Source organism: Podarcis tiliguerta (assembly GCF_965153285.1).
Source record: "Podarcis tiliguerta genome assembly, chromosome: 7".
Classification (NCBI taxonomy): domain Eukaryota; kingdom Metazoa; phylum Chordata; class Lepidosauria; order Squamata; family Lacertidae; genus Podarcis; species Podarcis tiliguerta.
This window is the reverse complement of record NC_139540.1, coordinates 20,605,389-20,630,775: the sequence shown is the minus strand read 5'-3', so window position 1 is coordinate 20,630,775 and position 25,387 is coordinate 20,605,389. Positions and strand designations below refer to the sequence as shown.

The following is a 25,387-nucleotide window of genomic DNA, read 5'->3' as shown; positions in this document are numbered from 1 at the left end:
GGCCATTGCTAGAAAGGATGCTGACTGAGATGGACCTTGGTATGATCCAGCAAGGCTCTTACATTTTAATCTATGATTAACCCCCCCCCCCCCGATTGTTGTGGTGAGAAATTTCTGTAGTGGACCCTTTCCAGTGACTTAGGAGAAATAGGCAACAGTTGTTCTGCTTTCTGCATGTCACAATATAGTATAGTAATCAATAAGCAACACCTTAATGAATAGCTTCCAATCAGAATAATGCAATGGAACCCACCATGTGTGTGCACATAAAGTTTTATCCAGTGCTAGTCCTACTCAGAGAAGATCCATTGAAATTAGGACATGACTAATTTAGGTGGGTCAGCTTTGAGTTGGACTAGCGTTGGATTCAACCAGAGAGAGAGAGTGTGTATAATGCTTTCTTGTTAATGTAAAAGAACAAGAAGAATTTGATGATTGATGGTTTTTGTATTTGGCAGAAATAATATCCAACACATTATTTTTTGACAACTTACCCTTGCAATCTGCAGACTGGGGACACTTGTGACCCCATTCTAGAGAACTACTGGTACTCAAAGCAGCTCTAAAGTGCACACACCTGTGTATAGAACCTAAGCAAATAATGGCATTATAAAGGGCAAACAATCTTCAAAATGAAATCACATATAGAGAGAGCTGAAGTGGTACATTAGAACTCAATCTTGCAGTCTCAAAAGCAATCAATTTTTTTGTTCAAGGAGAGTATTGCCTTTTTTCACCACTTATTTCAAAGCACATTGTTTTGCAAACAATGTTAGTATGCAAATCTCTAAAGTCTCATTCCATGCCTATATATGTGAGAAATTTATTCCTTAGCAAAATAAGGAATTGACTGCAAATAAATAAGTTTGTATTGTGAGTCAAAACATTTTCGCCAACCTATCTGTAATGCCTGAAAAACATTTCTGACAATATTAGCTTTATGACTGAAAATAGTCATACATCATTTTTTCTTCTGTGAGAAGATGTGTGATCTTTCAGTTTGAAAGAGAACATGGGGTAGGGGTAGATTTTGTTTTGGTACATTGTAACATTAAACAGTAAAAGTAGTATACTGTACTGTTTATCTGGAGGCTATCCCATACATTTTTCAAGCACTTGTCAATCAGCGTCATAAATACATAGTTATAAAAATAAATAATTAAACACAGCAAAATAGTCCAGCTATACATTTTGAAGCAGCTACAGGTTGACTTACATAGTGTATAAAATTGATGCCACCCTGAAGCTTATAGTGACTTAGTAAATATAAATGTGTATATTGCACAGTTTATATAAGTAATACTAGAGTGTAGTTTATTATACTTAGTCTAGGAATTATTTCCATTCACCTGAAATGTCATGTAGAAAGAATGCCATAAACTTAAGAGTTCAGGCCCCAGTTTCCACTGATTTAGTATTAAAACTGAGGTATCAGGGTACTTGAACATTACTTCCAAATGTTAATAGATAAATTTGCTGCTGTTACCCCTCTTAAACCCAACAAGCATACAGTATATATTGAACAGATGCAAAGCTACTTGCATTCGGATAGAATAATGTGAACTTCTTTCCCTTATGCTAGTCTACTCTGTGCAGTTCAGCCTTATAAAACTGGCTGAAGAAGCATGAACTTGCTAGTAACATGTAGACATTACTTATTATGGGTTACAGGTCCCATGATCTGACCAATGGGTGTGCTGACTGATGGGAATCATAGTCCAAAACACTGGCTACCCCAAGAAGAACTTGGATGTCTCAGCTGGAGTAGTCAACATATAGTTGACTGGAGTTACCAGGAATCAATAACGCTTTGGGTTATCCCATGAAGAATAGCATTATTCTAGCAAGGTTATTATCACATGGTCATCCCGCCCTTGCCACAACATTTCTCCTTCAAAGTCCAGCATCCCATGCTTCCTGGCCCTCATGAGTATTCCAACGACCTTATCCGAAATACGGACGTATCTTTCAAACAGGTCACCAAAAGTGACTTGGATCTTGCTATCACGGCGGTGCCGAGCCATCGTTCTGATGATGAAGCACATGTCTTTCATCTCTCGGTGGATGTGGTCCTCCGCTCTCTTGGCCCTTTCTGCCGTTTTTGTACCTTCTTTAGGACGGCCATAGCCTTCATCTCCTTTGCGCAGGCGGGTGGACATGGCCAGGTCGTAATCAAACTCCTCACTGAAGGGGTTGAGCTTTTGTGTGATCATGTGCTCATCTGCCCAGTCTTCCCATCTCCCTCTCAGATTGTGGACGGGGCTGTATTTCTTGGAGGCCTTGACGTTTCTGTTTGCACTGAAAGAACCAAGAAATAGATGGTTTTTGAACTGCATGAAATGGTAACCGAATGCCTTTTAGTACTGCTCACCTTTTGCTTTAAAGGGCAGGCCACTAGGTGGCATGTTATCACCAATTCTAAAAGTCACATCTTTATAATAGCTTCATCTGAGCATGCTTACAACTCTCTCCTTGCCATTTCTTTTATCTTGGAACGCCAGATTTTGTTCAGGATTGCATTATTACTATTTTCCTGTCAAGAAGAATAACCCTTTATTTAGCTTATTATTTGCTGCATCTGCATGATCCTTTGTCCCATGAGCTCAGGTGGAGGGCAACCTTACCTGATCGTCTCAACACACCTCTGATGAGGTAGTTTGGCTGAAAGTGAATGATGGTCCCAAGGTCACCCAGCAAGCTTCATGGAGCAAGCTTGGTTTTTTCCCCTTCTCTGAAAGGTAGGACCTGAACCAGTGGCTTCAAATACAAGAAAGGAGATTCCGACTAGACATTAGGAATTACTTTCTGACAGTAAAAGCTGTTCAACAGTGGAACGGACTCCATTGGAGAGTGGTGGACTCTCCATCATTGAATGTATTTTTTTTAGTAGAAGTTGAATTGCCACCTGTCAGGGATGCTTTAGTTGAGATTCCTGCATTGCAAGGGGTTGGACTAGATGACCCTCGGGTACCTTCCAGCTCTACAGTCCTGTGATTCAATGGTTCTGAGTTCCAGGGCAGACATCATAGCACTCTAACCACTATACCACACAGTGCTGTAGTATAATAAAACATACATAAAATCACACATTTCCTGTGTCAGCCTGTCCAAAATCAAAAATTCTTCACAGTTCCACTGGAAGATCCCAAGGAAACAAATTTCACTGTTAACGGCACAGGAACCAAAAGCATCTCTGTGCCCACGGAATCTTAAAATTTGGTACATTAAGGGCTAAGATATCATGATACAGCTGGGGCATTCTTATCACACCTCCTTTGGCCCTGTAGAAAACTACACATCCCATCTAGACTTCTCTCTCCCAATCATCTTTACCCAGCCTACGGGGAGTTGATGGGGGTGGCATAATTCCAACCAAAAGGCTTCAATGCGGCTAGGGGGTAGGGCTGCTGAATGAGGAGGCTGTGGCACTGGAGCCCATCTGGAGCTGAGGCTCACTGGTAGCCCTGTGCCACCATTGGGGAACCCTGTCCTAGGGGTATGCAGCCCTTGACAGCAAAAGGGGCCCCTTGCTCCTAGTTTTGTCCATCCCTCCCCCCAGCTCCTACTTACAGCCGTCCCCCTTCTGAAAACGCTGCTCTGTTTTCCGAATTAATGGACAACCTTGCAGGCTGGTTGCAAGCTTTGAATAGTTGGAAAGGTCAGCCTGAACAGCATTCCACCCGCTGAATGTCCCCCTGTTGTTACAAGTCCAATGATAATGCATGTGAAATACGTTAAGTGAAATGGTACTCCTAAGCTTCAGGGAGGGGAAAAAACCCATTATAGCTCACCAAAGCACCTATATTCTGAACCTTCTTTCTGATATCTTTGCTATCTGCTCAGTCACGCAGAGGGCAGGTGCAGATACAGTACAGCAGCTGTCCTCTCGCGGTCTATGACCTCTTAGGCCTTGCGTGCTTTCCCTTCTTCCTTGTCTGATTCCTGCAAAGTTACAAAGGCTGGGAGCGGTGAGGGAAAGGAAAGCAGCTGCAAAAGATACCTCAAGTTCCGGATCCTATTTTAAAACTTCTGATTGTTTTGTGCCTCTGACATTTGCTCCCACCCCCTCCATTCTTCCCACTTAGTTCTTTTAATCCTCCTTTCAAACTAAATACTATTATCACCTTCCCATTTTAATCTTCTCCTTAGTGGGCTAGATTAGCACCACTTGTTTTGCTTTTGGTTTGCTGCTTTGACATCCAAACACAATCTAACGCCGACTCTCTCTTCCTTTCCCATAGGAATCTTCTGCTGTGACACTCCCTGCCTCTGTTTCCCTTTCATATTTCTTTTTTCAATTTTTCATTTTCTTATTAGAAAGGGCCAGCTGAGTCCTCTGTACTATTAGCAGCCTAATGCTGGGAAACGTCAATTGATTGGGTCAGAAGTATTATCAGAAACAAAATGGGGACTCACAGAGCATTACCCTCGCTATGGCCACAGGCACATCACATAAGCATCAGAGAAGGGACCACTTTAAATAGTCATGGCTTCCTTGTTGTTCATTAAGGGTGCTGAGAGTTGTTAGGAGACTCATATTCTCCTCACAGAACTACAGTTCCCAGAATGCTTTAATCTTTACAGGGAACTCTGGGGATTGCAGCTCTGTGAGGGGAATAAGGGTCTACCAACAACTCCCAGCACCCTGACCAAACTCCTGCTCCCATAATTCTTTGGGGAAAGCCATGACTGTTTAAAGTGGTACCACAGTGCTTTAAATGTACAGTGTGAATGTGGCCTATGCAGTTCCAGATTACCAAATAGGCAGAGCATGCACTGGTTTATGGGCCCCATGCTTTTTAGGGGCCTGATGACAGTGGATCAAAATAATATTGATTTGATCTTGAAAGAAAATTACAGTCAAGATTTCTCAGCTCAATATTATCCCACTAGAGCATGAGCACAAGGGGGGAACATGAGATTTTGACTGCCATGGGGCCTCCACAGGGTTTAATCCAGGCTTCGGCCTGAGGCTGGTAGCATTAACAGACATGGAGCCCAAGGGCATTTACCAGCAACTCTAGACTACAACTTCACATGGTCTGAGGCAGAGTCAGGAACGTGTGGTCCTTTAGCGCATCCCTAATGGTTGGCCATGAACTGCTGTTCAGCAACATCTTGAAGGTCAGGGAAGGATCTTTGTGTTTCACAGCCCTGTGCCATTGAGAAGGGCACTAGGCTGCTCTAGACCTTGTGATACATGTCAGGAGGTGGATTGAACTGAGTTCTGGTGGAGCTGGATGCAAATGTTCTACTCTCCACCCAAACTGCCTGCAGTGAAGCCAATAGGGTTTACCCATTACTACAGTATATAGTATATAGAGCCACTGTGGTGTATGTCAAAATAAGAACAGGGAGACCTGAGTTTAAACCCCAGTCATCCATAAAGCTCACTGGGTGCCCTTGAGCTAGCCTGGGCACCATCCCAGAAGCCCTTTATAGTGCTCTCCCCTCACACAATTCTAGTCACGCTGGAGGAAGAGCAAAGGTATGTCTGCTGGACTTGTTTCCGCCATTATGCCCCTGCTGCCTCCATGATTTTTGACATTAGCAGGATGGGGGGGGGAGTGAGGAGCCTGGTGTGTGTGTAGGTTCCTCTTGCAATTTGGAACCCTGTTCCCTAGCAATGTTGTGAGAAGGAAGGAAGGAAGTCTTGTACATGACTTGCTTCCATTGAGGAAAGGAAGGTTAGAAATGTGCTTGTTATTGTTGAATTTCTGAGAGTTCTTCCAGACCTGTTAACCACCAGAAGGATCAGAACAGGGTGGTGCGATTGGTTTGGTCACACTGGGTGCCACACTTCAGGGAGCACCAAAACAATGTTGTAGAACAGAGTGCCAGGGAGGGGGTGCTGAATTTTAGCATTGCACAGGGTGCTGCTGAAATATGAGAACCAAAAATCTGCCTGTGATCAGACCAGCAATCACAATCTGAAAGAGGAACTATTGTACCATCTCTCTCTCCCCCCCTCTCCCTCCCTCTCTCTCTCTCTCTCTCTCCCCCTCCCTCTCCCTCCCTCCCTCTCTCTCTCTTCCTCAAAGGTATGTTTCCCTGCCACTTCAGTGCTAGGCCAGCCATGTGAGAACCAACCACCTGGGTGCAAGCCAAGCTTGGCATACTGAGGAAATGCAAAGGTCTTTCAAAACGTCCTTGCAACTTCATGGAATTCAAAACTTTGTAGTTCTGTATAAAAACACTGGGATTTCTTCAGTGCCACTTGCCTGTTACTTTCCTTCAAGGCATTGTTTTTTAAGTAGGAAGGAAAACACTCTGTGTCCTATTAACACAGTGGTTTGTGTTTTGTCCACACCAACGTAGCGCCAGATAGTTACTGCTAGAGTTATATTTATTTCTCTATATTTAAAGCATCTTTATCCTGCCCCCCCCAAAAAAGGTTCACACGAGGTGGCTCTGCAGGTGCGACCTTGTGTGATTTAATGCCCCTCCATACAAAAAATATTCCCTACTCATAGAAAGCTAGATGTTAGGGAGGATTTTAGACTAGCCATGTTCCTTATCGGCCAGCTCTCTATGTGCAGGAAATGGTTGTTTATGAAAAAGGACTGAATTATGTGGGCCTCTCCATTGGCAATCTGGCAGTACAATCCAGACAGAGGTTTATTGCTTGAGTGAGAACCAAATTACAGGTAACGGGGGGTTCAGTGTTTAGGTAAAGCAGATGCCAATGGGTGCGGATGGAGCAGGAGCATGTGAGGAAAGGGAGGAGAAATTGAAACCCTTTCCAGCCAAGTCTGCCATCCAATTAGCTATACGTCAACCTGTGCTTTTCTACACGTGGAGTAACGAAAGTTGTTGGGGAGAATCTTGTGTTTTTCAAGCGGACATTCAGCTGGCAAGGGATGTATTGCAGCTCAAGGGCTACATTTTCTTTCTCACAGGCAGAAATTTTTAGAGAATTTCCTTCATAGGCTGACACCGATTTGAAGGAAAATTTCCCCTCACATGACAGTCCAATCTCCTCCATCTTTAGGGATTTGCCAATCTGACTCATAACGAGAGAAAAATCATGAGGTAAAATTAATACCACACGAGCATGTACAAATCAGTGCTAATGCACTGATGATGATGAAGATGATGATTTAAGGTGGGCACCTTCAACCTCAGGCTCCACGGTGGGTTACAACATTATAACACAATATTAAAAACAGTTTAAATCAACTTATAATCACAAAAACAAGGTGGGTCCTGAACATATACACCTCAAATATGAAAAGCCAATGCAAAGAGGTGTGTGGGCCTGCGAAAACTAATTCTACGGGCTGGTTTGCCTGAGGCAGTGAGACAGAATATTTATTATTGCATTTTCTTTTGATCTCCAAGGAGGTCAAGGTGGCATAAATGGTTCTCTCCCTCTTCATTTTATCCTTACAACTCCTCAGTGAGGTAGGCTATGCTAAAAGGGGCGGGGGGGGGGATGACTGTCCTACCTAAGGTGCTTCATGGCTGACTGAAGATTTGAATCCTGGTTTCTGAGATCCTAGTCTACCATCCTAACCATGACTGGATTGGCCTGTCTCTTCCTTTAGCTGCTCTTTAGATTTTAATGTACATACTAATCTTTATTAATATCTTTCTAGCACACTTTTAAGTGCCAGATCCTTGCAAGGCACCTTTATGGAGGGATGTTAAAAACAAAAGAATTGGCAGATATAATAAAAACAGCACCAGAGAAAATCCTATGCTGGGAGCCAGCAAAATAAAAATAAAATAAAATAAAATAAATCTTTACCGCTTCTGAACAGCCGTGTTAAGGTGAAGCTCTTCAGAAAATATTTGAGAAGTTCATGTGACTCTGGCTAAAGGTTACTTACATCATCACTACGGTTGCATTTTATTTTTAGTGAGTAGTTCGTGTTAATCTGGGCTGGCTCCAGGATGAACTGAATGGGCTGTTTAGTGGAAATTGTATATGTGTGGCAAATTTGACCCTCTTCTTTTCAGGAATAGATCTGAATTGGCAACGAAGCCATCCAAAGTTACTGGGAATACAGAATAGAAATGTTGGGCCATTGGTCAAAATGAACACTACATAACTATATATAACAGGAAGTTTGCCAGCTTGGCAGTCTTAATTTTAGGTTTCTAGTTCAAGTGGGTGAGTGGAATGGCCATGATCCTTGACAGCTTGAAGGTTTTACACAGTCTCAAGTGGGTGCGAAAGCCAGTACCCCACTCCTGTGATAGTTTTACACCCTCTTTAAACAGGTGTGAATGACTATGCAGGGATACAGAAATGAGTGGAGAAGCCAGCTTGGCACTAGGATGGGGGGGGGGGGGAGAGTCCAGGTTGCTCTGGCAGTAAAACAGACTAGATTAGGAGCATTCCAAAATAGATAAATTTCACTTGATTGTTCTCTCCTGCCTCCACTGCAGGACAAGGTATGTTGCTATTTTAGGTCAATTATTTAAGTTACAGTGAATGTCCAAAATTTGGTGAGTATTGTCAATATCAGACTAGTATTTCATGAACATTCAGCAAGGATCTAGCCAGCCAATCTCACAAGGGTTGTTGTGAGGCTAATGTTTGGGGACCCTAGGGATGAACCCTGAGCTTCTTGTTTTACGCTTTTTGTAAACTGCTATGAGGTTTTTCTGTTTTTGTTTTTTGAAATCAAGTGGTGTGTGTGTGTGTGTGTGTGTGTGTGTGTGTGTAAGGAAACAAACAAACAATATATAAGCTATATCTTTGGGTACATTTCTAATAATTGAATATTGCATTAAAAAAAGCAACAGTACAGGAATGCCTTGGGACTTTGAGAACTCCCAAGACTGGGACTCAGTTCAAGATTTCAAGGTCCAGCTGGTGAAAGGTAAAGGTAAAGGACCACTGGACAGTTAAGTCCAGTCAAAGGCGACTATGGGGTTGTGGCGCTCATTTTGCTTTCAGGCTGAGGGAGCTGGCATTTGTCCACAGACAGCTTTCTGGGTCATGTGGCCAGCATGACTAAATCGCTTCTGGCGCAACGAAGGACTGTGGCAAGTGCCAGAGCGCTTGAAACACCGTTTACCTTCCTGACGCAGTGGTACATATTTATTTACTTGCACTGGCGTGCTTTCGAACTGCTAGGTTGGCAGGAGCTGGGACTGAGCAACGGGAACTCACCCGTCGTGGGGATTCGAACCACCGTCCTTCTGATTGGTAAGCCCAAGAGGCTCAGTGGTTTAGACCACAGCGCCACCCGCATCCCCTCCAGCTGGTAAAGGACCATAGCTCAGTGGCGGAACATCTATGTGCTTTACATACAAAAGCAGGTTTGAACCCTATCATCTTCAGGTGCTGAGATAGAATCCTGTCTTAAACCCTGGAGAACTGTTGCCAATCAGTGTGGACTATACTGAGCTAGATAGCCAACAGTCTGATTCAGTATATTCCGGCTTCTAATGTTCCTATGTATGGAAATGATCAGCACTGCAAAAACTGAAAGGTTTTTCAAAACCACCACCCTTTCATCTATGCAGCTGTGTGAGAATGGTGGCTTAAGTTGAAGGGCACTTAAATGAAACTGAAAAGTAAATGTGGGGAAAGTACAGAACTGCAGGTGTCGTGAACCTATCCTATAAATCACTTTCTTGTCATTATTCCTTTGGTGTGTTCAATTGCTACATGACACGTCTGGTGGCAACTCATGTGGTTCTGGCCAAATGCTTTTCTTTCTTTCTTTTTTAAGCAAAGAAAATGCTGCAGTCATTATTCTTCTACGCAGGGCAGGGCAGGTGAAGTGGCTGCACACAGCTATAGGTACTTTGCAGTAGTTTTTCTTCCTGCAAACAACAGATCGGAAATTGTCCCTCTTTCCAGATTTGCATTGTGTGGATAATTGGCATTTCATAAAGGCCAGTTGCATGGGAGGGGCAGGGCAAAATCCAGCTGTGTGCAGCTTTCTCCTACAGAGTAAGCTAATAAGCATCTCCTTCTGTCTCTCCAAGTGGCTAGTACAAACTTTCGTCCACTAGGATACTAGAAGTAGCTATTCTAACAGTTATGTATTAAAACAGTTGTTTTACTTTGTTTTTAGAGGTGAGTGGCAGGTAATTAATTGTAGAGTATTAGTAGTAACTAGTATGGAGAAAGCTAGAGAGTTCCAGAAAGACATCTACTTCTGCTTCATTGACTATGCAAAAGCCTTCAACTGTCTCGACCACAGCAAACTATGGCAAGTTCTTAAAGAAATGGGAGTGCCTGATCACCTCATCTGTCTCCTGAGAAATCTCTATGTGGGACAAGAAGCTACAGTTAGAACTGGAAATGGAACAACTGATTGGTTCAAAATTGGGAAAGGAGTACGACAAGGCTGTATTTTGTCTCCCTGCTTATTTAACTTATATGCAGAAGGCTGGGCTGGATGAATCCCTAGCTGGAATTAAGATTGCTGGAAGAAATATCAACAACCTCAGATATGCAGATGACACAACCTTGATGGCAGAAAGTGAGGAGGAATTAAAGAACCTTTTATTGAGGGTGAAAGAGGAGAGCGCAAAATATGGTCTGAAGCTCAACATCAAAAAAACAAAGATCATGGCCACTGGTCCCATCACCTCCTGGCAAATAGAAGGAGAAGAAATGGAGGCAGTGAGAGATTTTACTTTCTTGGGCTCCATGATCACTGCAGATGGTGACAGCAGCCACGAAATTAAGAGACGCATGCTTCTTGGGAGGAAAGCAATGACAAACCTAGACAGCATCTTAAAAAGTAGAGACATCACCTTGCCAACAAAGGTCCATATAGTAAAAGCTATGGTTTTCCCAGTAGTGATGTATGGAAGTGAGAGCTGGACCATAAAGAAGGCTGATTGCTGAAGAATTGATGCTTTCGAATTATGTTGCTGGAGGAGACTCTTGAGAGTCCCATGGACTGCAAGAAGATCAAACCTATCCATTCTTAAGGAAATCAGCCCTGAGTGCTCACTGGAAGGACAGATCCTGAAGCTGAGGCTCCAATACTTTGGCTACCTCATGAGAAGAGAAGACTCCCTGGAAAAGACCCTGATGTTGGGAAAGATGAAAGGCACAAGGAGAAGGGGACGACAGAGGACGAGATGGTTGGATAGTGTCTTCGAAGCTACAAACATGAGTCTGACCAAACTGCGGGAAGCAGTGGAAGACAGAAGTGCCTGGTGTGCTCTGGTCCATGGGGTCACGAAGAGTTGGACATGACTAAACGACTAAACAACAAGTAGTAACTTTCTATCTATCATCATCATCAATCTTTATAGATCTGTGATAGCCGAAGTTTGAGCCCCCTGTAATCTCTCTATACATGCAGTGGATGACAAAATAGGATGTTTAGCCATGTGACATGTTGGTGGCCACTAAACTCATTGGCTAAAGAAAAAGGATTATACAAATTAATGGATGATAGATCTAGCCCTCAGGTATGATAAAGCTAAATAGAACATTCATTTCCAGAGGCATGAATATCAGGTGTTGACAACAAACAAGGGCAGTGGTCTGTTGCATCCGTGGTTTTCGTTTGTACTTCATGGAAGCACCTAGCTAACAGATGGAAACATCTGAAAACTTTAACACCAGTGCTAGAGTTACCCAAGTTGGCTGACCCCAAGTAATGTAGGTTCAGGAGTCTTCCAGATAACCTCTTTATTCAGTGGACTTGTTGCAGCAGAGTGTTTTAATCCACTTTAGTTGTGCAAACCAACGTTTGCTGTATGCAACTAAACCTCTCCTGAGAAACACTGGCATTCTGGAGCCGTCATGTGACTACATTATAACCCACCAACCATAGCCTAGTATTTCCACGGTTAGGGTTATTTCAAAGACAGTTGAAAAAATATTTTACTGCACATGTTAGCATCTGCTATACCCAAAGGTCACTGGAAATTGCTTCTGTGTGAGGACTCCTCATGGGTCCTTACATGGGCCTTTGGCCGACCAGTTCATCACACACCCAATGACTTATTCTCCACCCACTGCCAAAATGTTCTTGATGTAGCATCATGGGAGAGACATTGTAGTGACGGCTGAACATGAGCCCACTTCGCAGAAATGCAAATGGTGTATAAATGCCTTAAATAATAATAAATGCCTTTAATAAATAATGCATCCATCAGATGTAAGCAGTTTCAAGGGGGGCGGATCTCTACCTGGCAGGCTCATTGGGTGAAGCAGCCCTTGTGAAGCCCACCTAGACCTACACTTGGAAAACTCGACAATTACTCACAGTGATGATGAAGGCCGTTTTATCCTCACGGTCCGTATTTCTTGACTACTGTTGTCAGCATCCAGTTTGTCCTCTGCGTCTCCTCCATAACCGCTGTCCTCGGTATCTAAGCTGTCGCTACGATAATTCTGTAGATCCGGTTCATCGGCCTTATCTTCCTGTTCCATCTGTTTCCACCCCTTAGTCAGCTCCGACACCAGGTTAGAACACTTCCTCCTCCTTGTAGGGGACATTTTGCCACTGAGAAGCTTATCGATGTCTTCGGTACTCTTGTCTGTTGACGAACACCCATTGTCTTTTTCATACTTGTCACTGAGGAGACTCACACCACTGCCTCTTTCATAGGCTTTACTTACAATGGTCTTTGTCACCTCTTTGCTTCTGATGTTAAGTTTCTGGAGGGCTTCGTTTGATTCACTCGGGGCCTGCTCTCCATTTTCTTTTGGCTCCTGAAAGGACACGCCACCTTTCGATTGGTCTTTCTTGAAATCAGTTGGTGGTTTGGGAAATACCCTCTCCCTTGGGGAATTCTCCTCAGAGGGCACCCACCCACTGGGCTCCTGGACTTGCTTCGTATGGTGGTCAGATGCCCACTGCTGCCAACCCCGTGCCAAGCTGATTACGAGGCTAGCCGTACGGATCTTTCTGATGGCCCTCTGGGCAGGGGTGTTCTTCTTCAGCTGTTCTTCTGGAGACATTGTGTTGCCTGTGGCTTCCTCACCCATCCCTGCGTTAACACCACTTAGTTAAGGCTGCCCTGTGGCAAGTAACTGGCAGAAGGGAATGGTAGGGATTTAAATAGATGGTGGTGGGGATTTATGATGCTGGAAAGTATGGGAAGCATTTCTCACATGGAAAGAGGATCCTTACTCTGACAGTGTTCTTTTTTTAAAAAGCCCAGGCTTGCATTTCACCGCAGCCGATGGGACACTGGATATGGTAAACATGGATGACGCAGGACAGCCACAGCTGTGATGGAAATTAACAGCACCTGTATGTGCCCTCTCTAAAGGTACCTTAGTCATGCATTCGGTTTGACAGTAAAACGTGTTTTATGTAGCGGAATTTGCTTAATGGGATGGTTTTCGCTCTTTGCACTCTTAGAAGAAGGCAAATCAGTCAATGGAAATGCTTGAAATCGGGCAATGCCAGAAATATCCTGGCTATCAATCAGTTAAAAAGTCAATCACTCTTATTCATCAATAAAGGACTACACACCAAGGCAGCTTTTTGCATGCACAGCTGAACTGAATACTGCGGGTTTGCAGTGACCACGGGATTTGGCTTGAGCCATGATTCTGTGCATTCAAAAATAGTCTGTCTCCATCCCAAGTGTGTTGTAGGCTTCCTTTCCTTCAGCTCACTCTTTGTTTATTACAATTCCCAACCTATGAATGGGAAGAAAAGCATGGTTAAACATAAGAGCCCTGAGGGATCAGGCCAACGGCTCATCTGATCTAGGATGTTGTTTTCACTGTAGCCAGGCAGATGCCTGTAAGCAGGACCTGAGTGCAAGAGCATTTCCCCCACTTAGAATTTCCATAAACTGGTATTCAGAAGTGTATTGCCTCCAACACTGGGGGTATAATATAGCCATTGTGGCTGTTGTTGTTTAGTCATTTAGTTGTGTCCGACTCTTCGTGACCCCATGGACCAGAGCACGCCAGGCACCCCTGTCCTCCACCACCTCCCGCAGCTTGGTCAAACTCATGTTTGTAGCTTCGAGAACACTGTCCAGCCATCTCGTTCTCTGTCGTCCCCTTCTCCTTGTGCCCTCCATCTTTCCCAACATCAGGGTCTTTTCCAGGGAGTCTTCTCTTCTCATGAGGTGGCCAAAATATTGGAGCCTCAGCTTTACGATCTGTCCTTCCAGTGAGCACTCAGCTGATTTCCTTAAGAATGGATAGGTTTGATCTTCTTGCAGTCCATGTGGCTAGTGGCCATCAAAAGCCTTATCCTCAATGAATTTGTCTGAATCCTATCCAAGCTGGTGGTCATCATGACATCTTTGGGATGACTAAAGCCTTACCTGTGCAGAATCATCTTAAGTCCTGAGCATTCTTTAAACCAATGAGATGCATTGTGTGATTTACCGAACAGCAATAGCTGGTTTCACTTGGTTTTCTTAGTTTACTTTGAGGAAGTGATTTATTATTTCGTGGTGGTTGTTCATAAAATAGCTGCTTGCAAAAGCATATAATGTTTCTCATGTAACGAGAGAAGATTCCCTTGTTTTTCCGTGCTATGTGCCTGAGGCATTTCAGCAGGTCAGCCAGCCATTCCCAAATGACATCAACTGAGAGCTCAAATGGGGCAAATGAATCATTGGTTGCATACTAACTTCATTGTGGTCATATCAGAGCTAAATTTACACTCTGTGCGCTGCCCAAGAACAGACCGATCTGAAGGCGTCTAGGTCCCCCCCCCCCAAGCCCTTATAGGCTGCCGTATAATAAAAAAGCAAGTCAGAGAATCTTATATGGTAATAAATCAAGTTAAAAAATTTTTTTAGTGATGCAGCTAAAACTTGAGAACCAGTTACCAACCTCACAGCCATATTCTGGATTAATTAATATTTCTGGACAGTTTTCACAGACAGCTCCATTTACAACTCATTGCAGTTATTCAAACAGGAAGTCCCGCTACTTTAAACCCTTTTGTGTTGTCATTCCTTTGCACTGAAATGAATGCTGTGGAATAGTGTAGTGAAAATAAAAAAGAGATCATGATGTGCCTCTGGCCTGATCCAGCTATGCTATTCTTATCGGTCTTACTCACAGACAGCATTTCTATGAGGATGAAAACTCCTGTCCCACTGGAATGTAATCTCTGAATCAACCCTCTGTTTTCTATCGCAGGGAGTCAAATGCTGTTAGTCAGCCAGTCACTTGAATATGATTGTGTCATTAGCTAGTGAATGAGGAGATTGTGGGAGCAGCAAAGGACTTCAGGGCTGGCAAAGGGTTGAGTGATTTTATGCCTGTTTTATACTGTTTTCTCTTTCAGTTCGTTTGTTTTAATTGCATTTTATGCTAGTTTAAAGTTGATTTTGGTGTGTCAAGTGTTTCAGAAGCCACCCATATAAATACTTGTCTGAAATACGAGGATAGACATAACATGCCCTCCAACATATTGAGTGCCCAAGCGGAGAAACACATCTTCCCACCTGTCCTTCCCTGCAAGATTATGGTGCCCAAAATATGTGCTTTGTTCGGGACCATGCGAGGTTGCAGTCCCCCCCAAAAGCACTCTTTTTCCAGGGGGAAAAGCGCTTTTTCAGGTGAGATGTTCGCATGAAATTGTGTGAGATCACGGCACTCAGAATGGAGCTCTCCATAACTGGACTTTTTTGTCCTTTTCCAATCACATCCAAACTAATCTCATTTATTAAAATCAACAAATTGTGCTCATCTTTGCTTCTTTCCACAAAGTCCCCCACATGCTCACACACTCAGCTTTGGAAGTTTCTTGGTGTTTTTGGGGTCTCTTAAGGCTCATGTTTCAGAATAATTTACCTTTATTGCTGTGGACACACAGCTCCCCTTCTCTTGGCTAGGTGTAATGCATCCTACTTGTGCTGTATATTTATAGAGAGGCTTTTAGAACCAACAGCGCTTATGAACATCTGTTCACTTTGTGTGTGTGTGTAGGTATGCTAATTTGCTTTTCATACCATTAATCTTTGTTGTCCTTATTGATCCTTGAGGTGCCAGATTTTGGAGGCTGTTCAGGTTTCAATATCAAAAGATCCTAAAGTGGATGTGTGCCAGGAGTTTGGGAGGTTCCTGGCATCAAGATTGTCAGTTTTTGGGCACCAGGCTATGGCATTTTTATTTCCTCAGGTTTTCTTGGTGCTTGAACACAACCCTGAAATACAAGCTTGACTATCTGCAAAATCATTAGGGATTATAGTACTTTCCTGCTCAGTTTGTTGTTTAGGAATTAATTCGATTAAAGAAGTTGTTGTTGCAAGTCACGGCAAAAATGCAAATAGGCTGAAACATCTAAGCTAGGAAATGTTATGATGGATCAGTCCACCTCTGATTTCTGTCACGGCAGTCCTATTTAATGAAGATATAGCTTGTTTGTCCTTGACCTGTACATGCTTTATCCCTCAGAACCTGTCTTTTCTGACATTAAGGACAAATCACCTCAGCTTCTGGAAGCTGGTCACTTAGTTGCGAACTGCTGTGTCGTTATTTGTGCTGTCTTCGTTCTGAACTCTGCAGTCATCTGGGGCAAAACAGGATAAATATCCTGTGCTGGGTGATATAAGAATAAATCATTTTGTTCATCTCCACAAATATAACTCATTATGGAGTGCCCTCAACATTTAGTTCATTTCCTTGTTTTAATCTCATTTGTAAATCGCTTCCCATGTAACACTCCGAAGCCATTTACAATTTAAAAAGCTATATAAAAGCATCATTTCTGGTTCAACTCTTGTAGAATTGGGATGAAAACCTCCACATAACAGCTTTGGGGGAGGAGAAAGGTCTTCAACAGGTGCCGAGATTATAACAGAGACAATGCCCACCTTGATACGTAAAAGGGGGGGGGGTTCCAAACTTTAGATTCCTAGAGCTGATACCTGAACCTCCTGGTTGAAGTAAAGTGTCTCTTTCCTCTGCCCTCCTACATGTTCCCCCAGCTTATACATGATTGGAGCAGAACAGGTCTGCCATTCTCAGGGCCAGCCAATGCAGCCAATTGTCAAGGCTCTGTCAAGGCTTTGGGAAAGCTATTCCTCCCCCAGTTGCAGCAAGAGCAGAGAAAACAAGGTAGAGTCCTTTTTAATGAGTTTTATTCAATTCTAATAGTGAGAGACAAAAGAACACAAGACTTAACAGTGGCGTTGCTCCAAACTGGGCTCCTCCTCCCTCCTTCCCAGCAGCAGCATCTTCCTTTATGGTCCCGACCCCCCCGCCTCCCGTGGTCAAATGTCTCTGATTCCATTGTTCCTGCGCTCTTAACGGAAGTCGAGTTCTGGGCGAAGGGGGGTCAGAAATACTTTCTAGTGACAATGTGTCATCTGGCTGCCCTGCCGCAGCCCCCTACCCCCCACCCCGTTCTTCTAACACAGTCCTCTATCTCTGAGCTTTGACTTTCCTCCAACACCTCAAAGCCCTGCTGTAAATCAAGGCTGCTTCCCTCTTCTCTTGCAGCACCAGGAGAAGGTGTGTGTGTGTGTGTGTGTGTGATCTCCACCATTCCTCCTCCTCCATCTTGCCCTCTTGAGTCAAGTCCCTGACACCAATGCAGTCTAAGACTCAGAGACTCAGACCACTACAATAATAGAATTGTAGAATTGGAATGGACCGCGGGTGTTGTCTACACTTGTTGACAACAGGTCTTCATGGTTTCCAAGGCGGGGGAGCATTCCCATAAGCTCCAGCTGGAGATGTCAGTGATTGAACTTGGTATCTTCTGTGTGCAAAGCAGACACTCTTATCACTGAGCTATGGACCTTCCCTGAACCTGAGAACCTGAACGTTGCGCCAGCTCTGCCCTAAGCCATGAGGAGGAATGTAAGTCTGTGAGTCCACTCAGACTGGTTGAAGTACAGCACAGAATTCTCTACTCAGCAGTCAACTGCATTAACTGGGACTGAGGTGATTTGAGCAGAGAGAAACCAGTCAGGAAGAGGGTGGCTTTCTTCTAGATGCACAGGGAAATATTTTATGCCCATAAACGCATGAGTCTTAGACTGTAGGTCATGATGGCTGAGCAAAAAACCAAACTGATCATGTGGAAGTTAAACCTTGTTCCAGACTGAAATCAGAGCAGGGCAGAAATCTTATCAGGGCGTAGAGGTTTTGTTTTGTTTTTTTAAAAAAGTGTGAGAACTTGGTATGCCACAGGATTCAGAACACATGCAAATCTTCCCAGCTGAAATTCTCAAACAGTTGCAAGTAACGAACTAGGTGAAAGTATTTCATTAAATAAACCAGATGGAATCTCATGAGCTTGCAGAAGGACAGCTGCCAGGGCAAATCTCTCCTTCATTCATTCAAATCTAAGTTAAGAACATAAGAAGGGTCTGCTGGATCAGGCCAGCGGCCCATCTAGTCCACATTATCCTGTCCTGCCCCTCCCTCCCTCTGTGCTGTTTCAGGGGTCTCCCAACCCTCCAGAGCAGATTTGGGGGAGGCACAGAGGGAAAAAGAGAGGGGAGACCTGTTGCACTGATGGGAGTCCTTGCACTAGCTTCTGTTAGTGTGCCAGGTCAGTTGAATCCAACCCTATGTCTTGCTCAAGAAAATAACTATGGCTGCAATCCTATGCACACTTAAACTTAGAGAAGTGTAAACACTATTGGAATGGGGCTATAAAAGAATACCTACACAATATCCCCTGGTGGATGACTTAGAACAAGTTGAAAGAACAGTGAGCAACTTGTGAAAAAATAATAATCTATGTCTATACATACCTCTCACAGTTCTTTGCTTCTGCAAAGCATGAAGCAAAGCATGGCTTGTATGGATGAGATGCAGGAGCAAATAATCTCTGCTCTATGGGGAAGGGTCAAGGATCAATGGTGGATTATGTGCCTTGCATGCAGAAGGTTCAGTCTCCAGATAGGTCTGAAATGCCTGAAATGCTGATGCGCTAGATAGTGTGGACCAGCTATTTTTGGACTACAATTCCCATCATCCCTAACCACTGTTCCTGCCAGCTAGGGATGTTGACTCCTAAATGCTAGAGACCCACGTTTAGGAAACTCTGGTGTAGACCAAGGACAACTTTCCAAGGAGCCACATGCCAGAGGCTAAAGTGGGTAAAGTGATGAAGTATCGTCATCATCATCATCATCATCATCAACAACAACTTACCAGGGTCCAGGGTGGGATACAACATCAAGACACAAGATTAAAAACAGCTTTTCAAGCAACTTGCAATAAAACAAGGTGGGTCCCAAAAATAGATACCTCAAAAGCCAGGGTAAGGAGGCTCTTCTTCAGTTTTCATTGGAAGCTGTGCCAGATGCACATCTGAGGTGAGGGAGTTCCACAACTCAAGGTGGGGGGTGCCCTCTCCTGAGCAACCCCCCCAAGCCTCTCAGAGTGAAGGAACTACCGAGAAGGCACCCTCCTCAGCATACGTTGACACCCAAGAAGGTCTGTAGGGAGGGAGGTAGTCATTTCTACAGTAGGCTAGTTTCTACTCACCCCTTCCACCCAACATCTAAGCAAGCTTGAAAGATTATTAGGGTTCAAGGACACATTCCAGCCGCCAAGTGCAGCTTGGCTCACATTGGGAGATGTTGCTTGTGAGTGTGAATAGCCTGGATAATGTCCCACCTTTGGTCTCTGGGTCTGAGGTTCTCCATGCTGAGCTAGATGGTCAGCCTGGGTATGAGGCAGCTCTGCATGTTCCTATTATAAATGGCTGGAACTGAAAAGAGGGACTGACTTCAGAGCTGACATAGATGGATTTCTCTCCCATGGCTAAATAAATACATTACTCATGCAGCCAGGACGATGTCGAGCTCATTTCAGATTCTTTGGTGAGTTGGCCATAATTGAGAGTTCAGGTGTCCTCAGGGCTGATAAGGTCACACCACATCAGAGTGCGCAATAGGCTGAATACAGTGCATGTGAGACCTAAGGCCAGCCTGGAAAAACACATTTGGTGAACACAAGATAGCAGCAACCTACTGATCTGCTCAGTAACCCAAAACCATTTTTTTAAAAGTGTCTCTCTATCTTGGCATTTATACCACAGGAAGACATACTGTGCCCTTACATCTGAAACCACTTAGGCATCTTTGCTTTAAATTCCTTCCAACCCTGTCTGTCAAGAAGCAAGATTTACAAGTGGAATTGCTGCTTTCCAAAGCAGGAGACGTACTGTCCACACAGAAATGTTTTCAGAGGGGAAAAGGCTGGCTCGTGACACCAGACCCAACTAAAATTTATTTCCTAAGTTATATAACTTGCACATGTGTGTGTGTGTGTGTGTGTGTGTGTGCATATGCATATGAGCTCATGGAATTATCAATATTAGGAAAAGGCACTTTTGAACATGATCTTCCATCCCAGCCCTTTGCATCACTGCTTTGGCTGGATGCTCTGTGCCACTGCTGCTTGCAATGAATCTGCCACAATCTTTCCAAATGTAGTACGCAATGCCGAAAACAGCTAGTTCGGTGCATTTGCCAGGATGGTGATCTAGGTCAGTGGTTCCCAAACTTTTCTCTCCTTGGACAACTTGAAAATTGCTGGTGGTCTTGGCGAATCACTGCAAAGTATATACACAAAGTATCAAATGTGATGACAGTAATAATAATACAACAAAACAACACCACCACAAACTGGCTTATAAGTATAAAACCAAATTTACTAGAAATTTAGCTAGAATAGAGATAGACTTGTAACCATTCAAACAACAAACATACTAAGGTGCCAAGTGCAAGACAAAGCCTGGAGATACTGTAAACATGGAGTGGATAAATGTACAACTGTATCTTAACAAGTTACATGTGCAGTAAACGTTATATGGTGAATCACTGTCAGAATGCTGTCAGTGGCACCCAGCTGGTCACCTAGGAAAGTATAAAGACAAGGAAAAGTTTCTTACTGTCCTTTTTCAGCTCAAACTTTACAGAGAGAGGCTATAGAACCTCTTGGATAATGGTGTTATCCCGAGTGAATCTCCATCCCCCTCCCACTTCCTCATTTGTCATCATCATTACCTCCTCTACGCGTGCCGCTAAGTGCTTTCTGTCTTTGGGCTCTTTGCTCTCCTACTTTTAAGGCTCGCCGGGTTCTGGGAGATTGTGGGTCTGGAATGCTTTCTAATGACAACATGTCAGCCAGGTGTTGCTCTGGCTCTCCCATTATTTCCAACTTTCTCCCTCATCTGCCTCTGACCTCAACCTCCTGTTGTAAATCTATACTGTCTTCCTCTTCCTCTTCCCTGTAAGGGCCAGGATGGGGAGGCGGTCTCCACCATTCCTCCTCCTCTGCCAAGCCCCTGACAACCACTTAATGATTGTTCTGTATGTTGTAGCAATTGAAATGCACCGTGTTAGATGCTGTACGATTTTTATTGTATTTTTATGGCTCTCTTTATTTCTCATATGGTTTTCTATTATAATAAATTTTGCACTCCATTTAATTCGAACTGTAATACAGTACAAGAAATAATCAAAGCAATAGAAATATGTATTAAAATCAATGTGGATATTTAATGTGGTCATGCTGCAAGCAACCTGAATGAAGCCTGAAGACCACTGTTGGTCCATGCACCAAAGTTTGGAAACCCCTGAGCTGGGTTATCCAGACAGCAGCAGAATAATGTGAAATGTGAAGTGGAATCAGTGGGAATGTTGCTGTTCTTGGAAACAGAGCTCTGAGACTTTCCCCCACCCCAGAAGTGATGACATCTTCACAGAGCAGCTGGGTAGTTTATGGACCTTGCTGCCTGCATTTTTGGACTCCCCTTGGAGGTGTGGCTATGGGGCTGCTATTATGAGCTTCTGTGCTAGATTTTTGACAGCAGCTGCTGCAATAGTCCTGTTTCAGTGACAGAGGGGGCTGAGAAACTGGCACAGAGCTGACATTAGATCCCCTTAACTCCACCTTGCTTACTTCTCACCTAATGTATTGCTGCTGGACAGTACAATGTAATACAACCAAAAAAAGAACTTCTGGGTGAAGCTCTCTGCTGGAATCCTGTACCCTCCATCTTCAAGTGTCCATTTTTTTCACAGGCCCCCACATATACCACAGGATTCTTTTTCATATAAGAAGAAGCTTCATCTCTCTCATTGCTCCCCATCCTCCTCCTCATCTCCATCAACTTTCCTTGTTGACTTAGGCAGCCAGTGCACACAAACACACTCTCCTAGGAATTTTCACGTTGAATGACATGGGTTGCTGCCTGCAAAAATAGGTGCCAACTTGGCTACCCCATACCTCTGAATCCAGGGGAAGCAGTGACACAGGCATTTCACCACAAACCCATCCATCAGGTTTGATAGTCTGAAGTGGAGCTTAGCTGTTTCCCCTTATGTAAGAAAGGACCACAAATTATAGTTGAATTCCTCCAGGAGATCCCAAATAAAAAGGAAAGGTCTGCTCATCAGCCCACACATCTTATGTTGTGCAGGCCAAGTTTTAAATGCTTCCTTTTAAATGGATGAATTTCATTGGAATTATAAAATAGTATGTGGCAGTTAAGCTTGTGTTTTATTTGCAGGGAAACGGATCCTGACAGGTTGCCACTTCACACTGCTTTACTAGTGCGCACAGCATATGTCATGACAGCAGATTTATTCTGCTGTATAAATAAAAATACCCATTGCATGCTACTATTTATTTAATTTAATTTATATGCTGCCTTCCAGGGGAGTTTACATTGAATTAATGCAAGCATCAAATGTGATTAAAGACTGCACTGAAACCAACAAGATTTAAAACTAGCAGAGCACTAAAACTATTACCAGTAATGGTGAAGAATCAGCTCAGTTGACATACCAGGGCAGGTCAAAAGGTAATGACTGATTGACTGTATTTCTATGCTGCTTCCCATTCAAACAAATCCCAAAGTGGCTTACAAACAATAAACAGCAATAAGATAATAAATCAGCAGAAAGTACAGCATAAATCGTATAAGTAACAAACCATCAGTAAAACAATTATAACCCGTGAAACAAACCAGCAATTAAAAATGAGCTAAATATCACATTTACAGCATGTCATATTATATGATTAGGAAATCAATAAGGCATTTATAATCTTCAAAACAACGTTAACAAAATAGCAGCTAAAAATAATAATCTAAACACTATTAAATTGATATCCATGCACACACACTTGGACTCATAATCTTTCACCCTGTTCAGTTCATTAAAATACACATACACACCTAAACCAGCCCCTACCAACCTGTTGCTGTCCAGATCCTTTGGACTACAGCTGCCCACCAGCCCCAGCCAGCATACACCTCACCTTCTCTCAGTGAGGAAAAAGTAAAAAGTGGAAGAACTGCTGCCCTCTCCCAGCTCAGCATGACAGCTCGTGTGGTGCAAGGGCTGGAGTGTTGGACTAGGACCTTGGAGACCAGGGTGTGAATATCCACTCGGCTGTGGAGCTTCCTGGGTGACCTTGGGTCAGCCATCGACTTGCAGTGTTGTTGTGAGGATAAAAGAGGGAATTGGAGAACCCGTGCACACTTTGCTCTCCTTGGAGGAAAAGGTGGTGCATAAACATAATAAATAAACTTGCCCTTGCAATTTTGGCTCGCTCACCTAGGCTTTGACGATGGCCAAGGTACACACGGGTGGCACTGTGTGTTAAACCACAGAGCCTAGGACTTGCCGATCAGAAGGTCGGCGGTTCGAATCCCCGTGACGGGATGAGCTCCCGTTGCCCGGTCCCTGCTCCTGCCAACCTAGCAGTTTGAGTGCAAGTAGATAAATAGGTACTGCTCCAGCGGGAAGGTAAACGGCACTTCCGTGCACTGCTCTGGTTCACCAGAAGTGGCTTAATCATGCTGGCCACATGACCCATAAGCTGTACCCTGGCTCACTCAGCCGATAAAGCGAGTGAATAAAGCAACCCTAGAGGGCCACGAGTGGACCTAATGGTCAGGGGTCCCTTTACCTTACTAAAAGGTACATAAGTAACACTAACCATGGTTAGCAATGAAAATGAAAGGGAGGGGAACCAAGAGTGAAGAACTAGAAATGCAGTCAGTAAGGGCTGGTCCACTCAGGCAAATGGAAGACCATCCCACCAACCTCAGTCAGACTCCAACCAGAACCTGCACCCATATCCCTGCCTCCTTATTTACAATCAGTCTAGGGGGTGGCACTGACTGTCAACTTCTTCTTCCTCTGTCTCAGTGCTGCCCTTGTAGACCTCATTGGCTCTGGCACCACCTTCTGCCAGCCTTCCTGCCATCCACCCTCCTGGTCTCAATGGGACCCAGCCACCAGTGCCTTCAGTGCCCTCACAATTGGTTAACCATGGTTACCTCCAGTGCTACTGTTATAGAAAAAGAGGTGCCTGAACACACTGTGAACATTCTCTTAGAATGGCAATGGCACCCACCTGAGAGGTGCTGGAATCCCCCTGAATGGTACCGGAACTGAGTTCTCGTGAATTCCGGCTGGAAAAAAAGCCCTGGTTACCTCAGTCTAAAACAGCAGTAAAAAAAAACCTCTGGGTTGTCCTTGGTGGGAAACGACCTTAAGGACAGAGGATGACTTCATCCCTGCAAATAATGGCTGTGAAATCAGAGCCATTGCCTGACTTGAGCACAGTCATGTCACCTCCATAATATTTACTGCTGCTGTGTCAGAAGCCCAGCCAAAGTTCACGGGCCCTTGGCACAGGCATTGTCATAGCTTGACTGGCAATTAATCACCACCACAGAGACCAGCTGACACTGTTCGTTCTTTGGTCTTAATGAAAATGCATTCCAAGGCGATGACGCTCAGAGGACCAGATCCTCAGTGGCTGCCTTTGGCATAAATGGAGGATAATGGCTCATGGTTTTCTTCGCAGGGTTATTCTTGGGCTGCCCTGAGAATATCTAACAATATTGCATTACTTTCTCTTCTAGTCTGGCCACTGGCCTTCCAGATTTTTTGGCTTAGGGACAATGTACACTTGGACTGAACAGTGTGTGTTCCATAAAGGATTAGACAGGCAGTGATGGCTCCTTTTCCTTATTTGTAACCATAAATTTAAGGAGCAGAAGAAGCCAATGGTCTTGAGTGTTTGCCCTTCCTAGCCCACACCTGCCAACGTCTGAAAAAATAACACAATAGAGACTGAGACCTAGTTTGTAGAAACTGCCAAATTGTTCCTGGCTGGGTGTATATTCAAATGATTGGATGCTCTTCCATATTAAGAACAAACAGAATACCATAGGCTACATACCAGTGAACCCTTTTGCTGATGAACTATTTGTGTGTGTTAGGGGAGTTCTCTTAGCATTTTGATGTGAAACTATCTCATTCACACTGCGCACAAACCAAAACCCAATTATCCTTCGAAATTTGAACTTCTCTGCATTTTGCGGTGCACTTCTCCAGCTGAAGGATGGGTGCAAAAAATACCATATATTGGGGAAAATTACACAGAACAATGCATACAGTAATGGTGGGTGAAATCATTTTGCAAGAATGCTCCCTAAAATGCTGATGAAATTCCAGGAGGATCGTTTTTTAATATATA

The 25,387-nt window shown here is 43.8% G+C and overlaps 1 protein-coding gene and 1 long non-coding RNA gene across 4 annotated transcripts; both read right to left on the bottom strand.

The window, feature by feature from the left end:
* Positions 1–427: 427 nt before the first annotated feature.
* ABRA (actin binding Rho activating protein) lies at positions 428–12,982 on the bottom strand. The gene is made up of 2 exons (XM_083450641.1): positions 12,198–12,982; positions 428–2,298 (listed from the first exon to the last, which is right to left on the bottom strand). The coding sequence occupies exons 1-2, from the start codon at positions 12,920–12,922 to the stop codon at positions 1,836–1,838; spliced, it is 1,188 nt and encodes a 395-aa protein (XP_083306767.1). The 5' UTR covers positions 12,923–12,982; the 3' UTR covers positions 428–1,835.
* Positions 12,983–16,885: 3,903 nt separating this feature from the next.
* LOC310681086 lies at positions 16,886–24,228 on the bottom strand. Of its 3 annotated transcripts, none has more exons than XR_014513107.1 (3): positions 24,180–24,228; positions 23,090–23,385; positions 16,886–20,438 (listed from the first exon to the last, which is right to left on the bottom strand). It is a non-coding gene; the product is annotated as an uncharacterized lncRNA (long non-coding RNA). The 3 variants fall into 3 exon arrangements; XR_014513108.1 differs by lacking the exon at positions 24,180–24,228 and adding an exon at positions 24,022–24,105; XR_014513109.1 differs by lacking the exon at positions 24,180–24,228 and adding an exon at positions 23,997–24,094.
* Positions 24,229–25,387: the final 1,159 nt, after the last annotated feature.

Excerpts from the sequence above, each read along its gene's own strand:
- ABRA (XM_083450641.1), bottom strand. The coding sequence starts at position 12,922 with ATGGGTGAGGAAGCCACAGGCAACACAATGTCTCCAGAAGAACAGCTG. Across the intron at positions 2,299-12,197 it reads AAACGGCCTTCATCATCACT|TGCAAACAGAAACGTCAAGG; the intron begins GTGAGTAATTGT and ends TGGTTCTTTCAG.